The sequence below is a fragment of the Anoplophora glabripennis genome, unplaced genomic scaffold, assembly GCF_000390285.2.
Source record: "Anoplophora glabripennis isolate ALB-LARVAE unplaced genomic scaffold, Agla_2.0 scaffold13, whole genome shotgun sequence".
In the NCBI taxonomy this organism is placed as follows: domain Eukaryota; kingdom Metazoa; phylum Arthropoda; class Insecta; order Coleoptera; family Cerambycidae; genus Anoplophora; species Anoplophora glabripennis.
The window spans coordinates 1,033,024-1,046,247 of NW_019416478.1; the positions used below are offsets into that span (position 1 = coordinate 1,033,024).

At 32.4% G+C, this 13,224-nt stretch overlaps 1 protein-coding gene across 1 annotated transcript; it reads right to left on the reverse strand.

Annotated features, from left to right (window-relative positions):
* Positions 1–2,732: 2,732 nt before the first annotated feature.
* On the reverse strand, positions 2,733–12,695 carry LOC108904237. The gene is made up of 3 exons (XM_018706707.1): positions 12,593–12,695; positions 11,256–11,414; positions 2,733–2,953 (listed from the first exon to the last, which is right to left on the reverse strand). The coding sequence occupies exons 1-3, from the start codon at positions 12,657–12,659 to the stop codon at positions 2,736–2,738; spliced, it is 444 nt and encodes a 147-aa protein (XP_018562223.1). The 5' UTR covers positions 12,660–12,695; the 3' UTR covers positions 2,733–2,735.
* Between the last annotated feature and the right edge of the window lie 529 nt (positions 12,696–13,224).

Consider the following 13,224-nt stretch of genomic DNA (forward strand, 5'->3'; position numbering starts at 1 on the left):
GGCTCCGAAAAGGACAAAGTTGACAAAATTACATTTCAAACGAGTAAAATTACACTAATGTTTGTGTAAGTCTAGCGAAATTGTTCGAATTGCCCACCCTGTACCATTTGGCATTGTCCTAAGCGTGTGTAAACGCCGTCTACACTTCGTTCAAGCATTCCCGGGTCGATTTGATTTATTTCAAAACGAATACGGTTTTTAAGTTCTTCCAAATCACCTGGTCTGTTTGTGTACACACGCGATTTCAAATAGCCCCACAAAAAAAAGTCTAGAGGTGTTAAATCAGGCGAACGCGGAGGCCACTCGATTGTTCCGCGTCGCCCGATCCACCGGCCAGTAAACGTGTTATTCAAGTACTCCCGTACTTGCACTCCATAATGGGGCGGTGCACCATCCTGCTGAAACCAAATTCTTTCCTCAGGAATATCAGGATCCTCGTTGTTCGGGAATAACTCTGCTAAGCTTGGGACCAAATCGAACCGCAGGAAATCCAAATAGCGAGCAGCAGTTAAATTTTCCTCGAAAAAATACGGGCCTAAAATACGACGCCCTATTATTCCCGCCCAAACGTTCACCTTTCGGGGGTGCTGATGATCTACTTCTTGCACCCAGTGCGGGTTTTCCTGAGACCAATACCGGCAGTTATGTCGATGCACCGATCCATTAAGATAAAAAGTAGCCTCGTCAGAAAAAATTATGTTCTTGAGGAAGTCGGGGTCTCCGTTACATCGATGCATTAAATCTTCACAAAAGTGGAGACGGCGGTCTGGGTCGTCCTCAGTCAATGCATGTATCAAGTGACCCTTATAGGGGTGAAATTTCTCTTTTTTGAGAAAGTTCACCACAGTTACATGTGAAATATCATTGTTCAATGCAATCGACCTTGTACTAGAATGAGGGTTGTCCTGGAGCTCCACCAGGATATTCAATCTAGTTTCATCATCTACTCTAGGACGACCCGCACGAGGAGCATCTTTCACACTACCAGTTTCCTCAAACCTTGCCAGTACCCTACTAACCGTAGATTGCGTAATTGGTGGTCTGTCAGGGTACGTTGCATTAAATAATTGGCAAGCTTCTTGATGGGTTCGTAACTTATCGCCGAAACCAATCATCCTCAAAATATCAATTCTTTCGCGTTCACTAAGTTTTGCCATTTCGAATTAAACGATTTCACCAAAGAATGTTAAATCGGTACTGATTTTTAGTCTTCAATATTTCAGGTAATCTACTCCTTTCAAGTAAACATTTCTTTGGATTTTTTTTTTTTGAGGAATTTATCGGCAAACTCGAAGACAAAAAGTCGACCTTAATTTGCTACATACTATTTGGATTTTGTGCGGTTGAACTTGGTTCTAAATTTTGCAGTTTAATCAGGATCCTGACAATATCTGATGAATAATTCCGCAAATAATTACATAACACCAGTTGCAACTTAAGTTATCTGAAATGCTTTCTGCCGAATAAATTTTTTTTTAAGGCATTTGATCCGTAAACAGCAAATTATTGCATTCAAGAACTTAAGGTGCATTTTTCTAAAAAAAAATTGTTATATAAGACATCGAAATTGTCACACCGTTGTTTAGATAATTATCACTGTCATCAATTTCGAACGAAAAAATATGCGTTGTCATTTAAAAATTATGTCATCGCTGTCGTAAGTGGATTATCGAAAAACAATTTTTCCACATAACAAGGTGCCCTGATCAAATAAAAATCGACGGGTTTCACCGTTTCTCGAAAAAAAAAATTGTTTAACGAAAATATAAATTTTACGCAGAACTTTTTTACCACGCTGTATGTTCTTAAAAATAAGGCCCAATTAAAAGCCTACCAATGACGCCGCAGCATATATTTACTTTTTGTTTTGGTTTTGGACTGGACTTACAATGTGGGGATTTTCAATGGACCAGTAGCATTCATTGCGCCTGTTTAGCAAACCATTACTGAAAAATCGACTTTCGTCCGTCCAAAGAACGTGCCGAAAAAGGTTCTGATCGACAGTTTCTACATTTACTACAATTTGAGCTGTAAAATTAAGTCTGTTTTCAATGTGACCCTCAGGCAAATAGTCCAAATTGTGAATTTTTGTAGTCATAATACCCATTGGTCTTTAAAATTCGCTGAATAAAGGTGGTAAAGTACCACAGTTTTTCGGGTTTTTAACATACAAATTGTCCTATTTACTGTCTCTCTCACGTGTCGACTACAATTACATTTGGCTTCGGGTGCATTTCCGGTTTGGTTTTTTCGAAACCTATTAAATATTTCAATAAATCGCAATTGATCAGTTTTATTTATTGCCTTTATATTTCAGTATTCAATAAAGCTTCCACTATAATGGCCAACGCGTACAAACGTTTTGTAAATATATAATTCTGCTGGATGTGGAACAATATTTCTATACATTTTTCAGCTCCATGAAAAATGCATGCATTCATGAAACAAAATTTCATAAAAAAAATAACGTTGAATAGAGGAAATGCCCCTGTTCCGACATCAAACTCATATTTTATTTAGCACGTAATAAAGCAAATTCATTTGGATAATGCACTTCCATGGAATAACTATACAGATTTCGGAGTTTATTTATTTTTGCAGACTTATTTTCCTTTCATTACTGAAATGTGCTGAGTTACAGAAATGTTTGTATGAGGACATTTTCGCATGTTATTATTTTGTAATATATTTACAGATATTCAATTGGATAATGAAATTAATATACAACTCCCTTTCTATAAAACAATTTTTATTAAATTCGTACAGCTAACTATGGCGAAAACTAACAAAAATAAATTAATATAAATAGTTACAGATGCATTACAAAGGTCTTTCTGGCAAGTAACGCAACTCTTCAGATTCGATCCCTTGCTTTCATTTTTAATCGTTTCGCAGATACTTTCTTCCGATTTGAGTCCACATCTTCGGGTGTGGATGCTTTCGGTGGAATTTTCTGAAAAAGAAAGTATTTGGTTCAATAAATTCAGATTTAAAATGTAAATAACTTATATTGAACTACCACATGGATAAAGTTAGACTATTTTAGTAAGCTTGACATAGAGTTAATTGGATATACAGGGTGGTTCCGAGGTAATAGGCCAAAATTCATGGGTAGATTCCCGAAGCAAAAATATTGCGATTTGGCCGAACTTACCTTAGTCCAAAAGTTGATAGTTAAAGAGATACAGGGTGTTAAATGTAAAATATTATTTTAGTTTTTTTCATTTGTTCCTTAACATATGCAAATATCCTTACAAAATTTTGGGGTTTGGAGTTCTTTAAGTAGATGAATTGAAATATGTTCACATTTTGGTTAAAGTTCATGGAGGGAGCTAGCTGCAGTAGATTGAATATGTTAAAAATGACATAACTTTTTATACCTTAAGGTATCTCATCTTTGGTATCAAATTCTTATTTTCCAACTTTTTTTACACAAAAGATATAACTAGCGTTCAAATAAAAACGTGGTCGAAGTTGGCTCTGACACATTGGACGTAGGGAGTAGCTTATAGCGACCAACTTAACCTCATTTTTCAACGAGCTGTATAGCAGCTGTCAGTTTCAATAACGTTAATGACTATATGACTTTATTTTAAAGAATAATCGTGATAACAATAACAAACAATTAAAGGAGCTGCGGAAAGTGTCCCCCTCCTTGTTATAACAATATGTTAAAGCAGCTGCTGAAAGTGTCCCCCTCCTTGTTCCAAGCACTTTTCACACCTGTTCCTCAAAGAATTAAAGACATTTTCTAAGATGCTCGGGGTATTGTTAATTTCACGAATCTTGTCTATAAGTCGAGCCTGCAGATGGTTTAAATCAGGAATAGGCAGTTCAAAAATAGTGTTTTTAAGGTAAGGCCACAAAAAGAAATCACACGGCGTAATATCACATGACCTCGGTGGAAATTCATGTTCAGCATTGAGACTTATTAGTCGATTTTGGAAAACTTCCCTCAACATATTCATCGTCTCGCCTGCCGTATGTGCCCTTGCGCCATCTTGTTGAAAGTAAAAGTTTGTAATTTCGTTTTCTTCCAGCTGGTTAACAAAAGGAGCGATAATTTCTTCTCTATACCTTTGCGTAGTAAGAGTACCATTAAAAAAAATAGGTCCATAAATCCTCCTTCGATTGAGAGCACACCAAACTCCAATTTTTTGAGCGTGTAGAGGGCCCTCGACAAAAAGTTATCTGGTTTTTCAGAAGACCGCGTTCTCATATTCTGTGAATTTACGTAACCACTTAAATGAAATCAGGCTTCATCAGAAAAAAAGGTGATATTATGAAGTTCATCGTAGTTGTTTAAAAACCATTCACAAAATACAGCCCGTCGCGGAAAATCAACTTCATGAAGTTCTTGCTGACAAGTTAAACGATAGGAGAACAAACGCAAATCTTTTTTTAACACTGTGTGGCAGGTACCGACTGATACTCCCACCATTTGTGATAAAACACGTACAGAAGTTCTTGGCGCATTTTCCATTATTTGTTGGACATGTTCTTTTAATTCTTCAGTCCGCTTTTTAGGAAAAACATTAACACAACGCTGAACTGCACTTTGAAAAATTTTGTACTCAACAACGCCGGGAAATTGATTTTGAAATTCTATGAAACATCCCTCAATAGAATACTTCCATGTTCCATCAATCTTGCGTCCATTTCTAAAGTAGGACTCTATGATAAACACTTTTTGTTGTTGAGAAAACACCATTTTAAACGCTTTTTAAAACGAAAATATTCAAATTGATAGCGGCGATATAGCGCTTTGACAGATGACGTTTAGGTTCATTTGCTATACGCTACGCCCTACGTCCTACGTTGGTTTCAGAACCAACTTGACCACGTTTTTATTTGAACGCTCGTTACTTTAAGTTAGGACGAAAATCAAATAATTGGCGTTTTCCATTGCTGTCATTTGTATGCTACTTTCCATTAAGTATTATTCGTACCTAATTAAAATTACATCTTGGCTTACAATTTAAATTATATGTGCATAAATGTGAGATAGAATGCCGAGACCCGTTTTTTGGGGTTACATGAAATCAGTTGTTTATGGATAAAATATAAACACCTGGGAAGAACTGTGGCAGCAGGTTTAAAATGCTGCAAAGGTATTTCGCGTTAAGGATTTATACTTTAAAATAAGACAATCTTTTAATAAACGCGTTGATAAATGTATTGAAGTTAGAGGTGGACATTTTGAGCAATTATTGTCAAGATGGCATATTTTTTAGTAATGTTTACTATTTTACTGTTCATCACAATTGTTATTTCTAAATAAACCCCCGTTTTTAACATTTCTTAATTTTTTAATTATTTCAACTATGAGCATTGGAAGTTTCAAATATCTCGGAAACGGTGCGAGACAGCTACTTTCATAAAGTCTGCCTTGTTTGTGTAAAAAAAGTTGGAAAATAAGAATTTGATACCAAAGATGAAATTAAAGTACAAAAAAGTTTTCAACACATTCAATCTACGGCAGTTAGCGCCCTCTATGAACTAGAACCAAAATGTGAACAAACTTCAATTATTCTACCCAAAGAACATCAATCCCAAAATTTTGTGAAAATGAAAAAAACTAAAATAATATTTTACATTTAACACCGTGTATCTTATTAACTATCAACTTTTGGACTAAGGTAAGTTCGGTAAAATAGCAATAGTTTTGCTTTGGAAATCTATCCATTCTGGCCCATTACCTCGGGACCACCCTGTATGTAGGAAATTTTGTATCGATGTATCGATGATAATTTTTAATTAAAGAACCTATGTTTTCGTAATCTGTATCGTTTATCTTTAATGCCTGCTCTTTTTCTCGTTTCCAGTGCGATCAGAATGCGAGATAAAATCATGTCAGTAATTAATCGGATCACTGATTCTTGAAATAATACCACAGAATATTGTCAGGTATGAATACATTAACGAAAACATGTACGAGGTGTGTTCAGAGAATAACAGAACATTTTCTTTTAACTTTATTATTAATAGACGTCAGATACGCCAAATAAATGTCTTCTTTGTCATGACCTTAAATATCGCGATATTCTGGTAATATTAGAAATATTTAAGAATTTTCAAACCCCAAGTGACAAAGTAAAATAATTATAGAATTTATATAATTAAATTTATAGAACAATATTGACTTTTACAGCAATTAATAAATTAACATTTTATCAATGTTACTGAGCATGCCCAATAATAGTATACTATTTAACGAGCGTATAATATAGCCATTATACGCGAGGCAAATACTATATTTTATCTACGACTACTCACTCATCATATCTTTCGTGATTTCTCTGGAAGTAATTCCAATGATGCTAATTTCGCGGCTTCACGAATTTCAGGAGGGGTGCATCGAATTTCATTTTCACTGTCAGAATTCATGGTTAAACACAATTTACATTAACAACTGAAAACTGCAAAATTACTGCAAAAGTCAAAAATGTTTTATTTTGCGAAGTGTTGTCAAATCAATTAGTTACCATAGTAACAACAATTCAAGCAAGCTCGATTCTATTTTGTAGCGCGGTCAGAAACTATAAGGGATACGTATAAAAATTTATATTCCACACCTGTGGAATATGAAACTCATATTCCACGGGTGTGTAATATGAGTTACATTATGTACTTACTATCACAATTATAATGCGTCTATTATTAAATAGCCGTAGATAATAGTATATTATTCAACGAGCGTATAATGATGGGTATTATTCACGAGGTGAAGTTTACGGCCACGAGCCGCAGGCGAGTGGCCTAAATCACCGAGTGGATAATAGCCATTATACGGGAGTAGAATACTATACTTTATCCACGACTACTAAATATTTTTGTTGAAGTTTTTTTTGTTTTTAGTTCGTTTTTTAACACAATTTAACACAAAATATCAAAACACTGAGAAATCTATGCACACAAACAATAATGTTGACAGGTTTGAGTCAAATTTGTTTTGTTTTAAAAGCTACTTAGATTTATGAAATGTTTCGAAAAACATGGTATGTTAAGCAACAGATATACGACACGCACAAACGAAGTTGCTGATGGCTCAGTGTAGATGCTCCTTACCTTCCAACCGCTGGTCCCGGGTTCGAATCTGGTCTAGGAAAATTCACTTTTTTAATTTTTTTTTATATGTACGGCACTGAATTGAAAATATTTAGTGGTTTACACGATAAAATTTTAAAAAACCGACTGTTTGTAGCAGAACAATATAATATTATAGCTAAATCAAGGAAGCATCTGACAGTAGTGATTAATGACTCATTAATCACTGCCGTGATTAATGGGTATTAATAAGGTCGAGCAAACAGACGTATAATGGGTACATTATACAATAGTCGTGGATAAAAATACCTACTACTAGAACTAGAAAATGCCAAGATTAAACAAAAGAAGAGAAAATACTCTATTCTTTCCGAGCATGCGCATTAGAAATAGCATGGCTAATGTTACATTTTTACTTTATTTAAATTTATGAATATTCTTTTATATCGGTTTTTGTAAGTTTTTAGCACATTAGTGTATCAATTCGCCTGTTAAATTGCCCTCAAAGAAATAAGGTCCCAATATGCGATTTCCTACTATTCCAGCACAAACATTCACATTTTCCGGCCGTTGTGTATGTTTTTCTTGCATCCAATGCGGATTTTCTGGGCTCCAAAACCTAGTATGTTGCCTGTTCACGATTTCGTTTAAGCAAAAATTTATGTGATTTTTTAAGTTGGTTGTCTTTCAAATAAATTTCTAATTTCCTCGCAAAACTGTAGTAATCTGTCTGTGTCATCTGCCCATAGTTCTCGTAAGACGTTAGCTTTGTAAGCAGAGTTCTGTGTACTGAGGGCTTCGACAAGTTGAAGTTGGGCGAGATAGATCTAACGGATGGGTGAGGATTTTCAGTAACGGCGAGCATCACATTTTGACTATCGTTTTCGCTTACCGTTCTTCCCCTTCCTGATCCAAGCAAATCTTTTATACTTCCGATTTCTTCAAACTTTTTGGATACTTCTTGTAGCTCGACTAATTCTCGTCTGGATACTTATGGTGAAATAAGTTACATATCTACTGCTGACTACGGATTTTATCTTCGCATCCATTCATAATTAAAATTTCAATGATCTGTTTTTCGCTTAAACGGGCAACTATTTTTTTTAAATAATTTAACAACGAATGAATTGGAACTAAAACGATTCACGTTAAACCTCTGTACTCGAATGAATTTTATGTATTTATCAATTTTTTTTTTCGAGAAAAAAAAGCTTTAAAGTAAGTAGAAAAAGATTAATAAAGAGTAGGTATGTTTTAAAGTGTAGAAGAGACTATGATTGTTTGAAATAGACGTCAGTACGACATAAAAGACAATTTTTTACATTTTTTTGACATAGAGAAATATAGAGATTAAAAAAAAAATGTCGGTAATGTTATACGGCTGTCAAACAAGGCTCAAAAAAATAGAAAATATTGCAGAAAAGTAACGATTTCTATTTACTAATTGACCTGTTTCAGCGACATTTTAAAATCTGAACTGGAAAAAATATAAATTTTGTTCTATTGTTTTGGGACACACTGTATATTTATCAATGCTATCAATATGTTTTAATTCTTGAATATAAAATTATTTTTGGAAAAATATAAATAAAAAAATATAGAAAAGAAGACATAGGAGAAATATTAATACTTATTAACTACTAATATATTAATACTATTTCGTTTACAATTTTAAAAAGAACCATAAATATTTAATTTACTAATAACTTGTTAAATATACATTAAACAAAAACTAATCCATTTAATTGCACAATTCATTTATGATAAATATAAAATATAAAACTCTGAGCATCACAAATCGATATAGGTTTGAATTAAATTAAACTAATTTTAAATACAACGAAACTCGTTAAATTAATATTATCAATAATAGAGCCGATTTCACGATTCTGGTGAAAATAGCTTTTAAAATGTTAGAATTTTATTTTGACCAATTAAATTTTTTTACAACAAAAAGAAAAAGGGTGCAAGTATTTAAAAATAACTTTAAATAAATAATCCCTTATTATATCAGTCAAAAATGTTTTTTACAAATATGTTTTCCATCGCAAAATATCTCACATTAAAAAATTGAATTAAAAATCGTGAAAACGAAAAAAGATATCGACCTTCGGTCTGTGAATTTGTTTTCCTTAATTAATGATCAAGCCATGAAAAAAACCGATATCGTTGCATTTAATTTTTTTAGTAAATGGAGACAATTACCAAACTTTCTAATTAGTGTCGTCTACCGTTGCGCAGGAAAATAATATTTTTATTCCCATATTATAAATATAAATGTTATTAATAGTTCTTTAAAATGAGCCATCGTTTATTGAAATCGATTAAGGCATTTACAAGTTATGACACTAAAAATTTCAAGATGGCGTATTTCATACTGACGTTGCTATGGTAATAAAACAAAAGTTCATATAAAACTTGTGAAGGATTCCGTAACCTGTAGAAAACACTATAATACATCAGTTACTGTTTTTTAATTAATTTTAGTTAATTTTAATTTTAGTTTTTTTTTTTTCATTTTAGTTAGGCAAAAACAGTTTTTAAAAACTCCTTGCTGATAATTTTCTTAAAAATGACTCGATTTTCTATTTTTTTTAAGTATGACAAAAATAATTGGACTATTGAATGAGACTACAGATAAATAATTATAAATAGTACAGATCAAAATAACAGTAGGATTTCCTGCATATTTTTTTTTAATTTTGCTCCGAACATTGACATCGGGTTTTGAAGGATTACCTACCTAGAAATTTCCGTTTTGGGTTCTAACTTTAAAACCAAATTGTATATTTTGAAACAATTACAGATAAAGCTCCATGATTTAATGTTAAAACCAATCTTTTACTGTAAAAAAGTATCCAGAAGCGGGCTGGATTTAAATTTGATTATTAATCTTTAACTTGTGTTTCTAAAGCTGTTTCTAAAAGTTGTTGGACGTGAAAAGTTAAATAAAGCAAATGCACGGACTAATATACAGGGTGTTTCTAAAATAGGGTTCCAAACATCTGCTGCGTTATAACTCATTAAAATAAGTCAAAAAGTTCCTATTAACATGTGTCCTAAAACGCACCCTTAGGAAGTTATATGCCCTTAAAAGGGCTCAAACAAAATTTTTTTTTTTTTTTAAAAAAATTGCAGTTATGAAGGATCCGATCATTTAATAAATAATTTAGGACATAAACTAAGACTATTTAAATTTAGAGTTACACTTACTAATTAAAGAACTAATTACTACTGCAGACAATAGCTAAATGTGAAATAGAAAATAATGGGATTAAAATTTTCAAACTCAATTTACTTGAAAACCATTGGAACTATCGATTTGGACAAAGATAATATTTTTTACGTAAAATTGTTAAAATTTTATAAATCTGTAGAGAAAATTGTAAAAAAATTGAAATAAAAAAAATTACGGACCGAAAACCCCCTTCACCAACCTAAATGGGACGCATATGATTTGCATCTCGAAAAACGGCATAGCCCATGTTATTTAACGTAAAAAGTTATGTAACACCCATAAATTTTTTTCTATTTATTTGCGACCGTTTTGTCAATAACATAAAAGAACCAGTTTTATTTGAGCCCTTTTAAGGGCATATAACTTCCTAAGGGTGCCTTTTAGGGCACATGTTAATAGGAACTTTTTGGCTTATTTAAATGAGTTATAAACACAACAGAAGTTTGGAACCCTATTTTAGAAACACCCTGTATAAAAAATTAAAGTTGTTACTAAACTCGAACTAATGATTTTTACTATTGTTTCAAAAACCAATTTATCTCGAAAATTATTAGTATCTTATCGAGATAAAGAGATAGTACTATCTAAATTTTAGAATTTCTGAATACCTTGCAATAGTAAAAGAGCGGTTTTAACATAAACTTATGACAACTTATCTGTAACACAAAACGTCAAAATTTTATCAAAATATTCTACATATATTCTAGATACCATTTTGGCGGCCGATATTTCCGTTACAAGGAGCATTAGAAAAAATAACTAAGGGTAGGCAGTTGTAATAGTGTGACCTAAATATGTTAACTTTGCATTTTAATATTAAAAGCATCTACATAATTATAACTCTCGTAAATGCAAAGGTGTTATTAAGTTATTTAATCATACACAATCGTCTTGGAATAATCACAGAGGATATCCTTTAACTGAATGTTAATTTTCAAGGCCGATAACGAGATTCTCGAAAGATACTTACGCTCTTTCGTGGAAATACATATGAATTCCTCATTTCTGGTGTTCCCCTGTGTGAATATAGAGAAGTTGCAGTCTATTGGTTTGACGATTTTTTTGTTTAATTTGTCCAAGCACTGATTTCCATCTGAAGATGTGCACTCGTAGCAACTAAGGCCGTTTACTAAAAATAGAAAAACAATACAAAATTTGAAAATATACGTAATTCTGTTTGAATTGAATTTTGTAAGGATATTAAAAAAATACTTTAGTCAAAAGATATAGGACGAACCCATATCTACGAAGTTTGTCTAAATAAAATAGTACGCCACTACTTTACAGTAACAATAATATTTTCGGATTCGTCTTTCAATTTTCTACAAATCTTCTCGTTTTTCGAAAAAATACTGATTTTCGGGTAAAACTTAAAAAACTAACTGAAAAGACTGTACTTAAATGACATGAGAAGCACTAATCATTCGGTTATTTATTCGAATAAAGAAATTAATAACATTAGTCATCATTGTAATGATTTTATTTGAGTAAATGCTCAAAATTACCTCCATTTCCACGAACACAAACCCCACATCTTTTTAGTAACGAAAATGTAATTTGTTCGAAATTTATTGTTGCTTGAATCTCATGAAAAGCATTATTTATTCTTTCTTCTAAACGAGTTTTACTCGAAAATCAGCCTTTTTTCGAAAAACATAGGAGAGCAGTAATTTGTAGAAAATTGAAAGACGAATTCGAAAATATCATGGTTGTTACCATAAAATCATAAAACAGTGGCGTACTATTTTATTTAAAAAATATGCCACCGATACCCTGTATCTCCACCACTGGTACATGTAAATTTTAGGAAAAGCCCTCAGATTTTGGACAATGTTTACATAAATACATGTGCTCAATTTCAAATTATGTCACTTACCAGTTTTTAAATTATTTAAAGAAATTAAAAATATTTTTTGAATTTAACACTCTGTCTTTTTAACGAAGCGTCCTAGAAAAAAACTTTACAGGAAAGACTCCCTTTAAAATTAGCCAAAGAATACGAGGTTTCATTTTTGGTCACCATTTGTGAATCACCCTGTATATTAATTTCTAACTTAACAGTTTAGTGTTACGTTATGTTAGTTTTTTTGAATTTTTACTTAAGGAATGCCCCTTTAAAGTTCACTAAAGCCTATTATTTTTCAAAATACACCTTCTCTACCCAACTAACTTAATCTTAAGGCGTAGAAAACTAATTAAGACAATATTTAATACACCTACGTATACTTATGCATAGAATTAACAACGATTTCTAGAGAATAACTAGATAATTGCTTAATGGTGCTTTTAATTGAACTCGGTACATACCATAACCAGTTTCACACAGCACTATAAACACGATCGCAGCAAACAGTCTTTCGCTGAACTTGTTCATTTTTTCACTGAGATCACGGGAAGTGCCCACGGCTAATAAATAGCCCTGACGCAGATAAGAGCGCAAGGAAGTGCGTTGAGAGAAATGATTCGCACTTTGTCACACCCGACGAAATGTACAGGGCGTTCCAGAAATATTACTTTATGTTAAGTACTATTTTTTTATGGGAAATCCATCAAAATCAAATATCGATTTATGTTATGTCCTCATCCAACGGCAAGTACGCTTGCCGGACTTAAATCCTACAGACTATAATATTTAGACATTATAGAACGAATATTTCACTAATTGCGGGACACACTGTATAATATTCCTTATTTTTTGCTGCAAATAGAGGTAATGTCTGAAGTATTCTACGGCGTTAAAATTTAAGAAAAGAAAATATTCTTATATAAGCAACTGCCCTTAATATCCTCATTTTTTGGGTTACAGGATGTTAAAGTTTTAAAAAATATATCTATTCTTAAATTTGTATGCTCCTTTATCTTTGACAGATTATTGTTACAAAACTCTGCATATTACCATCCATAATCATAAGGACAGAATAAAATTTGAAAAATTTAAT